The sequence below is a fragment of the Epinephelus lanceolatus genome, chromosome 24 (assembly GCF_041903045.1).
Source record: "Epinephelus lanceolatus isolate andai-2023 chromosome 24, ASM4190304v1, whole genome shotgun sequence".
NCBI classification, from domain to species: Eukaryota; Metazoa; Chordata; class Actinopteri; order Perciformes; family Serranidae; genus Epinephelus; species Epinephelus lanceolatus.
The window spans coordinates 22,345,364-22,363,962 of NC_135757.1; the positions used below are offsets into that span (position 1 = coordinate 22,345,364).

At 42.4% G+C, this 18,599-nt stretch overlaps 1 protein-coding gene across 1 annotated transcript in view; it reads left to right on the forward strand.

Moving 5' to 3' along the window:
- mrps9 (mitochondrial ribosomal protein S9) overlaps window positions 1–18,599 on the forward strand; it is a 29,052-nt gene that overhangs the window by 7,281 nt on the left and 3,172 nt on the right. Inside the window, exons 3-9 of the mRNA XM_033616346.2 lie at window positions 6,104–6,166; window positions 10,023–10,053; window positions 10,151–10,230; window positions 15,441–15,526; window positions 15,831–15,906; window positions 15,994–16,162; window positions 18,416–18,524. Of these exons, the coding sequence (XP_033472237.1) occupies window positions 6,104–6,166; window positions 10,023–10,053; window positions 10,151–10,230; window positions 15,441–15,526; window positions 15,831–15,906; window positions 15,994–16,162; window positions 18,416–18,524 (614 nt within the window). The remainder of the gene's footprint in view (window positions 1–6,103; window positions 6,167–10,022; window positions 10,054–10,150; window positions 10,231–15,440; window positions 15,527–15,830; window positions 15,907–15,993; window positions 16,163–18,415; window positions 18,525–18,599) is intronic.

Below are 18,599 nucleotides of genomic sequence, written 5' to 3' on the forward strand. Positions count from 1 at the left end.
GCATCTTAAAATGTCTTGTTTTGTGAGATCAACAGTCCAGATTCTCACAGAAAATGTTTGGTATTATGCTCAATAAAGGATGGAAAGAATTAATCAATTATATAACTGTCATAACAATTATTTATGGGCCTTTATGGTGTTCATTTCTCCCCTTGCCTGTAAACATCCTTTTGATTTTTCCTGGGTCTTTATCATCGTCACACCTGAGGACTCTGGACTCCAAACCAGGGCGGAGGGATTTATCAGGTGCCTCTCTCCGCACCTCTCCAGTCCTCCCAAATTTTCCCCTTTCCCTCCACACATCTCAGTTTGGGCTGCTTGCCGTCGCTTTGGCTTTCACAGCCTGGCACCAACAGCTCTCTTCATTATTTGTGAGGGACACTGGGGACTGGGAGAGGGAAAGTGGGAAATCAAGTTAAATGGTTGGAGCAGTGAGGGCTAATGTATTGCCAAAATGTGGAATAAGCATGTGGGTGTGTGTGTTTGAGGGCGTTGCTAATATCCCTGATGCCGCGGATTAGCCAGGGGTGGCTCCACCTGCCTGGTGCTGGTGGAGCTGCGATGCTAATGATGATGATGATGATGATGATGATGATGATGATGATGTGAAGAGACAATAGAGCTTAAAAATACGACATATTTCCAACCTGAAATATGGAAACTAATCAATGTCTAAAATACTTTAACTGCTTGTGGCTTTCATACTCTGTCTCATGAGACTGTGATGTCGGACTGTAGCCATGTTTATCTGAGACTGAAATGATACAAGTTTCTACCAATGTGTAACAGATGGCCTCTGTCAGACTTCTAATACAACAATAACATGAACAAACCAACTCAAAACACAACATGATAATGACAGGGCAATATTTCTTATTGTCAGTAAATCCCACACAATAATTTATGTCTGAACACTTCCCTACTCTGTCTGTCACCCAGCCCCAAGCCTACTGGTTCCTACAGTACCTGTCAATCTTTACAAATAGGCCTTAAATATTCACACCCTTTTTCCATTACAGCAGCCTGATTTGGCTTTACTTGGTTCTGCTGGGCTGGTCAGCCTGGCACTGCAGAGCTTTGCATTTCCGTTACAACAAGGCTACCCACTTAAAGGTGCGTCTTTAACCGATAACAGGCTTGTCTTGAGTGATGAGGTTTAAAAGCAGCAGGCTAAGTCCCCCATTATTTTTGCTGCATGTGTTTTTCTATCACTAAGCAGGACAGGTAAAATAAGTTTACCTGCTGGGGGTGAGCTGTTCGCAGAGGTGCAGTAAGAGCCTGTTGTCTGCAGCTCTTCATCAACATCTCACTGTGGCTATTTCTGATTTTACTCTTCCTCCCTGGGTGTTACTTGTTTTTATCCAACAAAAGGCGCTTACAAAGTTCCGCGAATTCAGTGATAAAATCATTTAATTTCCCTACAGATTCTTCACAATAAAAGTCCCTCGAAATTTCTTTATTTTGTATGTAAAAGTGTTTTATTGTGAAGCAGCAACATAAGAAAATGTTGACTTCGTCTCCAAGAGCAGCAACTGCACAACTTCTACCCAGCTGAAAGCGAACATGAAATAATAAAATAAAGAAGATATCTAAAGTAAAAACAGGATGCAGGAGAGAAACTAAACTCCAAACCACAGAGATTCAGTTAGACGCTGCAAAAGTACTGAGAGCTGTACACACAGAGACTTTTAAAAAAAACTTCATCCCTCCTGTAGACAGAGGTGAGTAGCATCTCGCAACACATACGGCTTGATTCAGAAGGGGGGTCCAGCTTTTGGACCTGCTCCAGAGAAGTTAAAAAGTTGTTTTCCATGACCTTTCAAATGAATCTAGTGCTGGAAAATGATTTAAATCTTTTTATTTATTTAGGCTATTAATCTTATTTATGCTCAGGGCATCGACAGAGAGGCCGAGAGAGGGAGGGAGCGATATATATATATATATATATATATATAGATATATATAGATATATATACACCTTGTATATGAAATGTCTGTGTTGACACTACATTTTTTTTAAAACACCTGTTGCCTGCATCCAGGCGCTGTCTCAATGTCACACAATGGACTCCAACTACCAAGAATGGCAATGCGCTATGATCCACCTCACACATTGACTAGCAAACAAACACACACCTGACACAATCAAGCAGATCTGTCTCCCACACATGAAGCGCAGCACTGGATTACACGTGCTGTTGCTGTCATTTCATTCATGTCAGAGACTGATTAAGCATAGCACATGTAACTTCTGTGTGCAAATCTGGAGACATTTCCGTCCCCAGATTTAGCTGCAGAGTGATCCCTCTTCACTTTTACACTGCTCTCTGGTGTAACGAGCTAAGGACCCAGACCAAGGGTGAGACTGAGTGAGATGGAGGCAGACAAGCTTTGCCCAGCCAGGCTCCAAAATAACATTATCTGCTGCCTTCTGTTTAGAAGTGGTGAATTTACAGCTCACAGAAACTTAATATGATACAGCCACTAGCTTTTGTTTGATATCAAATGTCTGCAAAAACGTTGTACATTTCTGATCCATCCCGATCCGTCAGCATCATAGTTGGTATGCATTATCTCAGGAGGGCTAACTTGGCTTGTTTCCTATGTAATGTGAATGTTGCCATCACCCTAAACGTCTCCCTGAACCTCATTCCAACTCTCAAACGATATGGAAAAACAGAACAAATGGTCGAATATTCATATTGAACAGCAAAATCTGATTTGACTGACATAATTTTTAATCATTTACTTTTCTAAGTGACTCATTTATGTGTTTACTAGGGATGCACCGAATATTCGGTAACCGAATATATTCGGCGGAATATTGCAAAAAAACACACACATTGGGTATTCGGTGGAATAAGTTAAAAGCAAGGCCGAATAATAGCGGCGTTTTGATAACACAATCAAATGGCGTGCCATGACGGGCGGAATAAAATGTCGGTAGTGTGGCGATCCGTCCGTCACGGCACTCGCATTTGCGACTAAAAATAGTTTTGAGCGAGCAAAATAGGCTTAAATCATTCAGCACGCTGTGCGAGCAGCCTACAGATTTCAACCAGCAGCAGAAACGAAAGGCGAATCCTACCGATTGTGGGTTGAACGGGGGTCACAGACACAGACAGTAACGTTAATGTATTCCTGTCAAATACGGCGGCCATCGGCTTACCCGGCGACGGAGAAGTCGGTTCCAATAATATCCTCTTCTTGGTGTCATGACTGCCCAGAAGTACCTGAACAGCCGAGCCAGCCGAACACAGGTATGTGATGTGTCAGAGGAGAAACGAGCCTTTCACATTTCTCTCTTTGTGTCAGTAACGGCCCACAAACCTCACCGCACTTTAGGGACTGTTTATTACTGATCAAGGGACTGTCAGGGGAGGAGGGTGGCTGGTTGATTTTTATTTTATTTATTTATTTTATTTTGATCCCCCCTATGTTAATCACTTATTGATGCTGTTTTTGAAGTATGAATAAGTCAATAAGTAATTTATTCCATTGAAATATCATTGATGTACTATAGAAAAGTGATTTATCTTTTCATAAATGACAAAAGGCACATCTGCCTCATTTTCGCTGTGGTATCGTGATACTACTCAGAACCATGATATTTTCATTGGTATCGCACAGTGGGTCCCAATTTTGGTACCGTGACAACACTAATCTGGAGGGGGTTCATCTGCAAAAACTAATGAAAAACTAAACAATGATATTCGGTATTCGGTACTCGGTATTCGGCCAAGCATTTAATAATATTCGGCTTCGGCTTCGGCCACAAATTTTCATTTCGGTGCATCCCTAGTTGTCGGAGTAAGCATGGAGCCCACACTGTAACTAACTGCACTCCTTGAAGAAATATTGTCATATTTTTGAAAAAATTAAATTGTGATTCCAGAGAGAAGCAGGCAGAGGGGTCTGCAGTCTGTGTTTGAAGGATATATCCAGGATGTCAAACTGACTCAGCAGCAACAACAGGTTAAAAAGACAAAGATAGATAGAAGCTAAAGCCGAACTATAGGCTACAGATCACAGTGTAAAAGTGAACCACCACATCACTGCTGATCGCCACAGAAGACAATGAATATAAAGGGGAATTTCACTGATATTGAACCAGCTGTGTGGCATCGCAGTGTGTGCAGATGAATGGTGTTTGGCTTCGCCCCTGTGCTGCTGCCAGTGCCCGGACCTCCGCTGTTGGATGGGTAGGGATCTCCAGGGGAAGTAAAATAATGTTCATCTTTGCACAATGCGATGATACACAGCTGATTGAACATCAGCAAAGTTTCCCTGCTTCCCTTCACTGGTTCCTGTACAGCAGGGTCAGTCTTTGTTTCACTGTTATAATCATTAAGAAGCAAAAGCAGCATGTGTATACATTCAGTAGGCTATATCTTCAGTAGCTAGCTAGCTAACCCTACACTTTTCAGGGTCTGATTTTGGTTTTGGAACAGGGAAGAAACGTATATCTTTTTCCAACCTCTCCAGGTAACGAGTATCATTAATACACGACGTGCCCCAGGCAACATTTAGCTCCAAATCCACAAAACAGCCTGAAAATGAAGGAAATGTGAAACGATTGCAGTAGAGTCAATGGAGTACAGTTGTGTTGTTGTCAGACCCTGGTCTGAGCCTGCCTGATGTTACGTTATTGTTTGGCCAGTCTGCAAAGGGTCGGTTATGACAAAATTTCAAACAAATGTCTGGTGGGATTAAATGATGAATTGTTAACATTTCGTATTCAAAGGTCAAAGGTCAACTACACTATGACGTCATAATGTTCTTCAAAGACATTTTACCAGCCATCACTCAACATCATAACTCAGGAACGGAAGGGGAGACATTTGGTCAGATATTGAATTGGTGACTAATCTTGAAACTGTGCTGCTTGTATAGATCCTCTGTGCTGCCAGGTTGAAGATGTGTGTGAAGCATCCATGTTTTAGATTATGTATCTTCTTTGCCATATCATTCATATTTGAATCATTGTCTGCTGTCATGGCCACATATGAGTCTGAACAGACATGGATGTAAACTGTAACTGCAACTTGACTGGTTCACAGAGGCATACAACCCCGAGTCGCTAATTCTATTTTTTCGTGTCTTTTGGCCTGTTGAAGCTTTGTACCCCACTTTATTTGCCCATGAAAGACAGTTTTAAATTCTCATTCAAAATTTATCATGATTGATTTCACGGTGTCGATGAAATTTGTAAAATTGGACACCCTCCTGCGACGTGGTGCTGCTCGGTTTTATGGCTGATGGTTGGACTCTTTCTTCCTCTGTCACTCCGTCTCTGCCCCTTGGGGATCTCTGGCATATTGTGCTGAGGCTCAGGGGACACGCAGGTGTGTCTTCATCTGTTCCCTGCTTCTCTCTGCCTGTCTTTCCCTTTTCCTCTTTTCTTCTTACCCTTTAACTTCTCTTCCTCTTCCTGTCTCTCACACTTTCACACACACACACACACACACACACACACACACTTCTTTCGACCAGCCTTTTTCTTCCTGCTTTCCGTCGTTTTGACAACCTTAAAGGCAGCAACCTGCTCCCTCCGCGCAGCACCTGCTGCCTCACTAATTGAACCGACAGAGAGGAGGAAAAAGAGGAAGAGGAGCGGAGCGATGGTGGGATGGAGGAAGAGAGAGATGAACAGACTGTCTTGATGAGTGTGGCGGGGCCAACACACTTTCTGTCTCCATCTCTTCTCTCACACACACATTTACAGTGCCATCTGTAGCCCTGCTAATAACACGGACACACACACATGCACGGAGCAGAGGATGAACTTGGAGTGAACTGTTGGATGTCCACAGTGTCCTCTGCTCACTGTCAACCCGGCCAAAAACTTGTGCCTTTTTCCGCTTGTTTTCTCCTCTAACTCTAACACACACACACACACACACACACGCACACTCATCATGCTCGCCTTTCCTTGAACCCGCAAGCAGCTTGTGCCTCTTCTTCTGTCACTTTCACTGTCGTCCGTTGGTGTGACCTCTGTTGTTCGGACATGTCAGCGTTGTCACGATCTGCCACTTGTCTCAGACTGCCATTTCTTCGTTCCTGTTATTTATTTATTTATTTTTTCTTTTCTCATCAACAGAGGAGCATTGCCTACCTCTTCCCCTCCGGCCTGTTTGAGAAGAATGCCCGGCCCCTCATGAAGGTACGTCCAATTAACTTCACTTTCCTGTCATGTGTATGGCTGACATTAAAGATTAAAGGCTGTAAATTGCTAGTTTTTATGATATGAATGAGAGTTTTTATCAGTTGGTGTAACTGGTGTGACATTTAGTGACATTTTTCCCTGTCATTTGTTGTTCTCACTTACTTTTATCATAAAAATAGGCAAGAAAACCTCACAAAGGCAGGGCAAGGAGTCAAAAGATAAATCTGAGGGGTCACAAAACGATTTAAGAAAGGAAAAAAAACATCCTGTAACACAAATTTCTTTATTACATTGACCTCCTTTCTTGACAGAGTCCCCCAGGGATGAAGATTTTCTGTAGGCCGACGTGGAAGTTAGCATTAAACTTGCTCCCTCGTCAAAAATTTTTCCATTGGATTTTGGATTACTGTGGAAAATGAGCTCCAAACATTTATGATAATTACACGTTTTGTTCAGCAAGATAATCTTTACAAATGAACACCACTTTTATGATTATTGAAGCCTCAGTGCAATCATAAGAAGTAAAAGGCTAATGTTTGGCTATAAAGGAGCTACACTACTATGGCATGACTTAATGTCTCCACTGTAACAAGACTGTGAAGCTGTGTTTAGCGCGGCATGGTGTGATGACGTTTTGTTGTCTCATTTAGCCACTTGTCAGCAACCAGCTTTTTTAAGATGCATCGAAGCTTCAGAGTTCACGAGTGGGGTATTTACTGACATATTTTATGTGGTGGTGAAACGTGAAAGTCTCTCAAGCTTGTGTTAACCACAGATCTTATTTCAGGCTTCTAACCAAAAACCCATTGACCTCAAGATGAGGGAACTGGAAGTGCTAAAATGCTAACTCATTTCCACGTTTTAGGACTCAAGGCCTTTGCACACTGAGTCCGTTTTTTGACTTAAGTTGTGTCAATCACGTTTAAAACTTCCATCCGTCATTAGAATATTCGGAACAAGTTCGATTTTCTGTGTTTTTCACATCCGTCAGAGCCTTTAGAGATGTTTGACCAAGAGTCGGTGAAGGAAATGTGGCGGCGGGACACAGCCGGGACAAGACAGAGGAACGGGGTGCACAGAGTCATTTCATAACTCAGGCAGCTGCTTTCAACAGGTCAGACAGTAATACTCAGGTGGATGATGATGAAGAGGAGGAGGATGTGGACCCAACACAAGCCCCTTTTACACTGCCAGATTTTCTGTGAATGTTGGGCCATTTTGCCGGCAAGCTGCGAGCGTTTAAACACAGAGCCGGATTGGCGAGTTGATCTGAGGTGCCCAATTTTCCGCCTCGTAGGGTAGACATATTGGTGGTACCCTTTTAATTTAAACAGACCAAGGCGGCCTTCCGCACCGGGAGGGGCTGTTGACGACTTGTGGGAGGAGCTGTTGATGATGCCGCACGTGCGACCCCCTGGCGGTGGATAAACAGGAAACAGCTGATAGCAGGAATGAGCAGCTAGTAGCAAGAGGGAAACGCAAACCTGACAGACACTACAGAAAAGATGAGCAACTGGGGAGACAAAGAATTGTCCACTCTCCTTGTCCTCGCAAACGACGAGGCCATTAATCACGAAGTGACAGGGATGGTGACGGACGGGCCAACTTATGAGAGAATCGCCGAAGGACTGACCAGCCGTGGCTTCCCTCCCACATCACTGTTTACGTCAGACGCTGAGCTACACATTTTGTTACTTGCTCACGCCCCCCATTGCCCCGGAAAAGGCGCATTCTTTATAAACAAAAGTAGGCAGGCACCATTTTACCGCACTCCCCGATTTTGTTTTTATACTGCCAATGCTGAAAGAAGACTGATTGGGCTTTCCTGCAAATTTGCACAATTCCTGTCTAAAAAGGGCTACAGACTCTAGAGGACAGCTCCACCCCTTCATGCAGCTGCGGTGCCTCATGAAAGACAGGGACGGAGCGGTGACAGCTAGATAGGTAACTCCAGCGGAGAGAGGCAAAGGAGGAAGTGTGTCTTTTCATTTTGTCACGTATTGCGAAATTTCACAACAAATAGAACAATGCATCGGAATCAGTGTGCAAGGTTTCTGTGCATCATGATTTTTTTCAGATGACGGATTAAAAAAATCATCCGAAAAAAAAAAAAGACAGACTAAGGATGCAAAGGCCTTCATTCCTGGGGCACTCAATGTTGTTTCTTTTTCTCTTGTAAAATACTGACTACTATGACTTGTTGGTAAAAATGAAAATCAAACAGCTTGTGGCTTGTTGTTCAATATACCACCACACAATATTGGTTCACCAAGCAAGATCTCTTTGAATTCTTTTGTTCACCTCATGATGGCAGGACTATCATGTGGTTAACCATACAGGTACTTTGTAGTATTGTGTTTTGCAGAGGGTAAAGAAGCAAAATGTAGATTAACTTAACTCACTCCAATAACCGTGTTCCTATATAAAATTTACCACTGGTCAGGACTACATATTTACTGTTTACCTTTATACTGACCTGCAGTGCTTTAACAAGAAAAATATCATTTGTCCAACATCTAAAAATTGTTTAAAATTATCTTGAACAGGCCTTAAAAAGCATTAAATTTAGGTATTTGATACCTGTACACACCCTAATAAGTTGTAAGCTGATATCTTCTTTATATACTGATCTCTAGCTGAAAGTTAACCCAAATATTTATCATTGACATCAGCTATATTTGTCTGAAGGCTTTTGCACGCTGAGTCAGTTTGTATATTTTTTTTTCTTATCAGAAGAAAGAAATCATTATGCAAAGAAACCCTGCACACCAATGAATTTTATTGTTCTGTTCATCAAAACAAGATAACACTTTAAAGGCACATTTGCTCCCTAGCTTCTCTCCACTGGAGTTGGCTTCCTGTCTGTAGCCACTCAGTGGAGTCTTGCATTTAGCATCAGGGCTGAAGGGGCTGAGCTGTTCTGCCTCTCTTGTCTCCACACTGTCACTCTCTTTCTATCTGTGTGCGGTCCACATCCTCTTCCTCATCGTCATCGTCCACCTAAATATGACTATCTGACCTGTGCAACCTGTTCCTCTCTTGTTGCAGATATGTCCCACATGGGTGGCCCCATTTTCATCACTGTTTCATGGTCATACCACTTTGTTACTATGAAAAAATGCAGAAATTAGAACCTGTTCTAAAAACTTTAATAATGGATGAAAGTTTTGGAGTCAGTGCGTAAACGTATTTATTTTTGGACATGCGACAATTTCCAATGAAAGAAAGGACTGTGCAAAAGCCTTAATTTTTCTAGGCAGACACTATGGGGTCAGGACCTGAAAAAATAGCCTATCATTGTTTAATGATCAAATTAGTATTGTTTAATAATATAAGACAATTATGTTAATAGTAATAAATTATTAAAACTAAATGTTAAATGAGCATCACTCCTATGCATCACCACCACTGGGGTTGTTAAATCATTCCTAATAGAATTATTATTTTCATCTCGAGTTTTGGGGGGTTTGCTTTGATATAGGAGCCAATAAAAACACTTTTTCTCTTCACATTTTCTGAATTGATTAATATTCTGCGGGCTGGATGGGGGGCTTTGCAGACTGATAGCTGACGATGGTGCAGAAGAATAGCTTAGAAAGTAGAGATTGATTGATTTAATTTTTAGTCCATATTTATCAAAGTTTTTAAATGCTGGCTATTAAATAGATGGCAGATTGAATAAATATTGGGAGCTGCTAACCTGTAATGATCCACTGTTATTGAGAAATTTAATTGTAAGTCATTTCAGTTCCCCCAGTTTCACTCTTTATGTGAATAAGGTGAATCTCTCTGTATGTTTGACTTGACTTCAAACTAAATCTGTTTTTCTAAATCTGTTCTGTTTCACCTCCAGCATCCAGAGGAAATATTTCCAAAGACGAGAGGTATGTAATCTGTGAGCTTGATTACATTTAATTTTATTATAAATGTTTCCAGTCTTGTGAGTGGTGTGTAAACTGATTACCTGTCCTGTCTTTAAAGCTATCCAGTGGGGACCGGACGGCCGGCCATTCCATTTCCTGTTCTACACTGGCAAACAGTCCTACTACTCCATGATGTATGTAAGTACTGCAGGCAGCAGCTGAGCACAAAGCAGCACCGTCAGGATTTTATGTGAGGTGGAGGTAAATCTCCATCCCGCTCAAGTCCCGAGTTCTCCCCCCCTCTCCTTCCCCCTCCCCTCCTGCCCCCTCGGGTCATATCCTATTCAGACAGTGAGTTGAGAGAAGGCTGCGGTGTCCCTGAGGAGAGCCAACGTCAGATCCTCTTTTCCACACGGAGAGCTACAGCTGAATAGAGCTGGGGTGAAAGAGAGGTGGGAGATTAGAGGGAGGGAGGCGTCAAAGGTAGTCCGGTTTAAAGGGGGATTCACTGAGGAATACCTGCGTCTACTTGTGCTCCAGAGGTGGGAACAATGAGCTGAAACTGTTTATTCAAACATGAGGGATGACCAATTTTACAGTACAATGAAGGAGATCTTAAAACCTCGCCAAACTGAATTAAAGTTACCTACATCACTCAATACCATTAGCGGCAGGTTTTAGACTCTAACGAAACTGAAATGTCTAAGAATACAAATTAAGCATGTCATTAAAAAAGATAGAGCAGTGTATTCAATTAAAAAATAAACCTAACTGCTTTAATGTACAGTCGACAACACTGATGAGAGGCTAGACCTCCCACAATTGACTGCAAAAGCAATGATGAGCCTTTGTAAAAACTTATCTGACATTCCTAAAAAGCAAATACAGATCAAGACTGCAGCCTGAAGCTCATATGGCCCTCTGCCTGACAACCTCCATCTGCCCTGGGATTGGCGAACTGCGTTCCACTTAACAGAGTCAGCCATCCACAGATACTGTACCTTCCACATGTATGTTGAACATTAAAACATGATAAATAAATATACAAATCTGTCAATGATTATTATTATAATTGCTTAGTATTGTGTTCTGCAGCAAGAAAAGGTGTGTTTACACATGGCTCTTTGGGTTGCTTTGCATATTACTGTCGGCCCACTTTAATATGCAGCTCAATTTTACACAGTATATGTGTTACAGGGTTCCTGCTCTGTCCCTTTTTAGCGAAGGGGTCTTGGGTAGAACTCTCAATCTCAACCCGAGCCCAACCAGGCCCGAAAAGTCAGACGGGTCAGGCTGGGTGCGAAAATGTGCGCTGATGTGCCAGGAAGGGTTTGGGCTGTGAGGAAAAAATGTATCTTTTTTTCCCTCAAATACATTGATAAAAATGGCTTAATTTTGATATATCAGCAGAGGCTGTTAGTAGTTGCAGCCCTAGTCTCGCCCTGCTGACCGAAAGAGAAGAGGAGGGAGCAGCCAGGCTCTGTGCTGGGCTCTCTGTCTTTCCTCCTGACTGGAGCAGGGAGCTTCTCTGGCGGGGAGTCACTGATCCATTTTCCGTTGCTTGCACCGCCACACAGCTGGTGTGTCGCGGCCGTTAAGAGGCCGACAAGTGCTTTTTGAGGGGGTTGAGCTTGGTCAGGCTCAGGCTTAGTATTCCGAGTAGAGTAGAGTAGAGTTCCATGGCTGGCTTCCAGGCTTTGGGAACCTTCATGGCACTTCCGCCTCCTGTCTGAACCTGATGTGCCCTCAGGTACTGACATTTGGCACAGATGGATTCAACGTGAATTGGTACTCTGTAGCACCAACAGGATTTGCCCAGTACTCTTAAAAGTAGTATTTGGATGTTCTATACGGTTCATGTTCTCTGGTGTGTACTCTAGCGACTCCTTCAGTAACACATAGTACAGAAGTATGTGAACAATGACGCTCACGAAGCAGCAGGTTGTGTACACTAATGCGTGGTTAAAAGCAAGTATATCTCCGCCTTATGGTCGGACTCTGTGTGCCTACCTGTTTACTGTATTTTTTAAATTAACTAATCAAATGAAATTGAATGGAAACAGACCAGATTTTTTTATATTTCAGGAATGCCTCTGAGCTAACTGTTAAAAAGCAAAATGAAGAGAGACGGGACTGTGATGGGAATGGAAAGGAGGATAGAAGAAGATTATAAATCATTTTTACATTTAAAAATATCTGTAGTCCTTTATAGCAAAACCCAATAGGTGGCACCAAAAATCCAGGCCTCTCGGTTTGATGAAAACATTAAAGAACAAATAATAAACAAGGAAACACATGAAATAAAAAATTATTTTAAGGTATTTTCTCTAAACTCTAAAAAGAAGCATGTATATAGGTGCTGGATGAGATGGAGAAAAATAAACAGTATTCTGTGTTTTTGTGTCCGGGTTCAAAATCGTGTTTGAGGTGTGGCACGTCTGGCTTGTCAGGCTTTGTCCCGCCACGGGGAGCAACTCCTCCGTGGGGATTTGGGGGGGTAGGCGGGGTGGGGGCAGAGCGGGAGGTGGTGGAGGAGGAAGAGGAGGCTGCTACACCATTCACACTGCTCCTCACCTCTGAGCAGACCTCCTCCTCCTCTTTCTTCCTCCACCTCAACCTTTTGTTGCTTTCACACACTCAACCGCTGCCTTCCTGTCTGCCGCTGACCTTGCTCAAAGACGTTTCACAGATAAGAGGCATGTGTCTGTATCGAAAACACGGAGAGAGGTGTGATCTCTGAATATTGGTCCACACTTCTTACACACACACACACACACACACACACACACACACACACACACACGTACACACCATTGTGCCCTGCAGCCGCAATCTGCACCCCCTGCTGTTGGTTTAAATAGGTATGTCAGACATGTCTGAGAGCTCGTGCTGCCTGTCTGCATGATTGCAGGCTCAATCACTCCCTTTTACCCTTGTGTTTTTCCTCTCTTTCTTCCACATTTTCCTCATCTTGTGTCCATTTTTTTTCTTGCACCCACACACACAGATCAGGAGCGTTGCCAGGAGGGGGCAGTGGCGTGTAAAGCAGCCTTCCTGCTCGGCTGCTCTCCTCTGGCTGTTGTTGAGCGCAGCCAGCGTGGCACATTAACCTGCTCACTGCTCCACTGAGCCCTTTATAGCCACAACCCTGGGGAACCTGCAAACACACCTTCCCCCCTTCACTTTAACCCCGTCTACACCTGCGTGCCAAATAAATACACAGTCAGGAGAGGAGCTTCTTTATTGTTGCCTTTAATGCCTCATCCTCTCATATAAGCCTTGAATTTGAAGCTCTTGCCGAAGCTCTTGCCATGCATATAAAGACTGCTCTTTGAATAGAAAGCTCTAGCTGTCTGTCTCTGTATCAACCTCGACTTAAATGTATCCAGATACTGGCCCCTCTCCTCTTTCATCCGGCCAATCCATGCGAATTATTCCTCACCATTGTTGGTCCCAGTGTTTGCAAGCCCCCTCCTCTCCTCCTGCCTCCTCTTTTTTTCTGATTTTCTATTACGCCTTTTTTTTTCTTGCAAGGAAAATTGGTTTTGCTTGATGTTTGCTTTTTTTTTTAACACCCCCCACCCTCTCCCTGCTCCTCCCGTACCTCTGTGTCGCTGGTCGGAGTGGCAGCAGATTAGGCACACTCTATCAAGAAGGAATTAAACAAACATCTGGTGAATAATTGACGGGGAAATGAGTTCTCACCCAGGCACTGGGTGGCTGAGGTGGGGGTGTCTGCCTCCGGGACGTGACCGGCATGCTCACCCCCTCTTTCCCCCACCTGCCCACCGTCCGTCTGTCTGTCTCTGCGCCCATTGCCATGACACACTCCCCCTCGGGTTATTCCCAACGCGAGAGTGATCTAATGACGAGTGAGCCCCGAAACTGTCCTGTCATTTATTTAGTTTGGGGGTTTTGTGTTTCCTTCCAGCTTTGCTTCGGGCCAAATACAGACACAGGTGCCTGGGTCAATTCAGTCCAGCAACTGTAAAGTACGATACATGAATGAATAAAGTTTTTATTATTGTGTCATGGGCATACAAGACACCATAAATTCACGTAAGCCAGATCCAGAGTAGGTTCCGTATTCAAACAATACTACAACTACTTTCACAGTCAGGGCTCCGTACCTTCAGTGTCTACAATTACATTCATTGCTCACCGGTCAAAAACTGCACAATAGTCTAGAAATCAAAATAAACACTACAAGTTTCTGTGAAGTGCTGTTAAGTTTAGTTGATTCAAAACACACCCAAAACATACATTAAACATGGCTTAATTAGAGACAATTTCAAACACAAGTACACAAATCGGCTTCACTATAACTCACAGCATTCACAGACAAAGCACTTGTCTTTTGCTGGACACATTTCTCGACAAATACAACATGCTAATGTTTTTAGCACAAGCCTATGGCATTTCACATTGTATAAATTAGCCTAGCGGCTAGCAGACTTATCCTCTGCTCATACGAAGCCATAGACCACAGCAACTTTTAACAAAGGTAACATAACCAAATTCAGCTCTATTACAGCTCACAAGGTTCACTGACAAAATTACTGTCTTGTAGGCCTACTAAACACGTTTTCCAAACAAATATAACATGGTAGCATTCTTAGCATAAGTCTATGGCATTTTTCATTGTATAAATAAGGCTAGCGACTAGCAGAGATTTCCTTTTCACAATTTATTGTTTATTATCTGTGAAATAAAAGAAAATAAAAGCTGAAAAAGAAGGTCTGCGTCGCCGCAACATGTAGTTGTAATTTTAGGGGTTTGGCCAATATGTCAAATCGACTTCAAAGCATGGTGCTGTTCCTGGGGGTTTTGGAAGAGGGCCCACTCCCTATGTAGATATATGAACAGCTCATTCTGAGGTAATGAAAACACAATTGTAATTTTCAGGTGAATATACACTAAAGAAAACATAGTTATCTAAACTATATTCAATTTCTGCTAATATATCTGCCTTAATCCTACACACTGGACCTGTAAACTATAATTGGAACAGTACAAATGTTCATATTCCAACAGGTCCCATTTGACAAACAGTATAATGTAAACATTTCCCACAGATGTAAATGCATTAAACAAACTGCTGTTGCTCTCAATGTCACACACCGTAGTCCTAAATCTAACTATGACCAACCAGAAAGAGCCACATGTGAAGGCTTTGCACCAGGCATGATGCCAATTTAGACAAGGTCATTGCCCACCCCATGGATGGCTGGCTCGCTCGCTCTGCATGGCAGCTCCTGCTGTGTGGGGAGAGGGAATCGAAAAGGAAAGTTCTCCTGGTGTGCACCTCCAATTTAATTTTCCTACCATGAGGGAATCTGCCTACCTGTGATGTGTCAGTTGTAGTTATGCGTCATCCTGAATGTGTATGTTTTTGGTGCATTCTACAGGACACGTTTGCCAAAATCCAGAAAATATCGAGGTACCAAGATCGTCTGAGAGTCAAGGGACTCTTCTCCCAGGACGTCAAGCAGATGTAAGTAGAGGAACACTTGAGATACGTGGGAACACTGGCAAAGGTTGATATTTTTCCTGGTACTACAGGTCTTTTATTCAGTATTTTCTGGATGTTTGGGTGACTCTCTTTCAGTGCTCTTAACTAATTATGATGAAAGATCAGGTAGCAGGAGCAGTATACACAAGGTTTTTAAGTTTGGCATGAGGGAAACCTCAGAAAATGATGACAAGCGTTGACTGTAAACAGATCCATCTTACTCAGCAGTTAGATTATTGATTTTGGACTCTGGAGAATGAAATGTTGGTGTGTCTGCCTTCATCAGCTCTCTAGGCACAAGCAGGTGGCTCACAAAGGAAGAACTGGAAGCATTGCTGGTTGAGTCCATCTCCATTCATGATGTAAGAACCCGTCCGTCACATCCTTTTAAAATGACGAGTTTCCACCGTGCTCGTGTTTCAAAGACTCTCATATGTTGTTATCTTCAGTACAATCGCTTCATCCAGCTGATGGGGTGCCTGGTGTCCATGCCCTACAGCCACACAGAGGAGAAGTTTGTCCTGGGTTACCGCCGCCAACTAGACGTCCAATCCAAGAAGCAAATGGTGCCGACGCTGGAGAGAGATGACAGGGGCGTGGCCTTCAGCACTGCAGAAGGTAGATTGTGGTTCTCAAATTCACTTGATTTTCTAATTTTACAAGCCAAATTTCTTTTTTTTTTTAAGACTGTATTTGTTAAGATTTTCTGCGTTTGTTTGTATCAGCCTGAATTACACCCATCTCCACTAACTGATAGGATATAGATTGCTTACACTGATGGGAAATAGGTGTGCAGTGTTCCTCAGCCAGATCTTAGTCGAGTCAGATCAGCGAAGACCTAAAAAAGATCTCGTCAGAGAATTTTGAATAGCAAGATCTTTGGAAATCTTCATGGATGGCTGGTTGGTTACAAACAAAACCAAAAGCAAAAACACAACTTTTTGCAAATTCCATACACTTCAGTCTTTTACGTTTTTTTTAACATATTTGAAGGGCAAATGAAGGTGCATGTGTTCTTGCCCTGTGAAATGTTGTCAAGATGAAAAGCCAAATCTACAAAACAAACCCTAAATATTCAACTTTAATCTCCACCAAGCCAAGAAATTCATGTCTGAGGAGCCAGGAGTTTGTTGATGTTATTCTGGTTCTGAAAACTGACGTTTATACCTCCTACTGCAGTTTACGGGTACCAAAGTTCAGCTTTAAAGGAAAACTTCACCCCCCCAAATGACCATTTGTTTATCTGTTACTCACCCTGTGTTGTGTTGAATTTTTGAGGAAAAGTTGTTTTTTCTTGCATGCCTCCCCAGTGAATAAAGAATCAAAAACAGAGAGAATTCTTGATGAATAAAAGTCATTGGGGTCCAGGTTTAACAACAGCAAAACTATATAGAAACATCCGTTAACAAACTCTCAAACAACTCATGCAGCATATTCCAAAGCACTTCTAACACAGAGATCGCACCATATGGCAGCTACAAAGTCTTTTCTGTTTAAAAACTTTGAATTTTTACACAGAACCAAACAACAGCATCATCATGTTTCTCCAATGTGTGATTATAAGCTGCATCATGGGTTTGAGGAATCAAAAGAGGCGTGATGGGCGTCACATGGAACACAAGAGCATCAGCCTCTAGTGTGAATTTAAACATATGACGCGTATGTTCTAAACAACAACAATGGTGCTAACGTGTCAATAACAATCATTTACCATCCCTGTTTTATGCAGGGTGTCTACAGTTCCTTAAAAAGTCTTAAAATGTCTTAAATTCAATGTTACAACAATAAGGCCTTAAAAGTCATTTAATAGTCTTAAATTTGAATTTGTGAGGTCTTGACTGCGTTGCACCCATAACATGTCGTAAAACGTCACTCCCATGCTCATGATTCCGTCTGGCCGGCTGTCCTATTTATAGACTTTTGTGACAATTTCACACTGTTACTACCCCCTGTGGCGGCTTAACTGCGAGACAACTCTGTCTCCCCGATTCTGCAGTCGTACCTTGTATGCAGAACGACAAGGCGGCATAACGCCGTGATGTTCCCGCCCTGAACAGACAGTATATCCAGTCGTACGTTTAGTACTTCCCAAACGGACAGCTCATTCTCACAGGTATTGAAAACCCAAAATGAAACTTAATCAGTGCTCTCTTCAAATCCAGACTCCATTGACAAAAATAATAATTTTACCTCACTGAACACATGAGCTGCTGGTCTACCACTATTTTCATCAATTAGTTTGTTTGTGTTATTGTGTAACCTTTGTGAATCCGTACTAAACATTTAAAACACAAAAGTCACACAATAACACAAACGAACTAACTGATCGAGGCAGCGGTAGATCAGCAGCTCCTGTGTTCAGTGAGTTAAAATTATGTTTTTGTCAATGGAGTCTGGCTTTGAAGCGAGCATAGATAAGTTTCACTTCCATTTCAGTTTGAAATACTAAGGATTTAGCTAAAATGCATGTGTTTGAGAAGTACTGAGCATTCGACTGGATAAATGAGACATGGATTATACTGCACGGATTTTGCTAGAGTTTGTAAACAGATGTTCTGACATTGTTTTGCTGTTGTTAAACGTGGACCCCTATGACTTCAATTCAATTCATTAGGAATTTTCTCCATTTTTTTGATTCTTTGTCCACCAAGGAAGCATGCCATAACCTTTTTTCTTAACAAATTCATTGCAACATGGGGTGAGTAATTAATAAACAAATGGTCATTTAAAGAGTGAAGTATTCCTTTAATGAAAAATATTTTACATATGTTTCCATAAATGTCAAATTAAACACATTTACAACTTATTTTCCCCCTCTGTTGATGACTGTATCTGATAAGAAAATGGAGATAAAGGTGTCTTTCCTCTTAGGTCGGAGGAAGACGGCGACCTCTTCTGTTATTCTTAAAGACTGTGGCTCCGGACGCATCACCATCAACAACACGGACTACCTGCAGTACTTCCCCGTACTACAAGACAGGTAGGAGAGCTGTGTGAGTGTGTTCGCTGTGAACAAATAAACCTTTTTCCACATGGCGGGCTCTCTGCTGCTTCA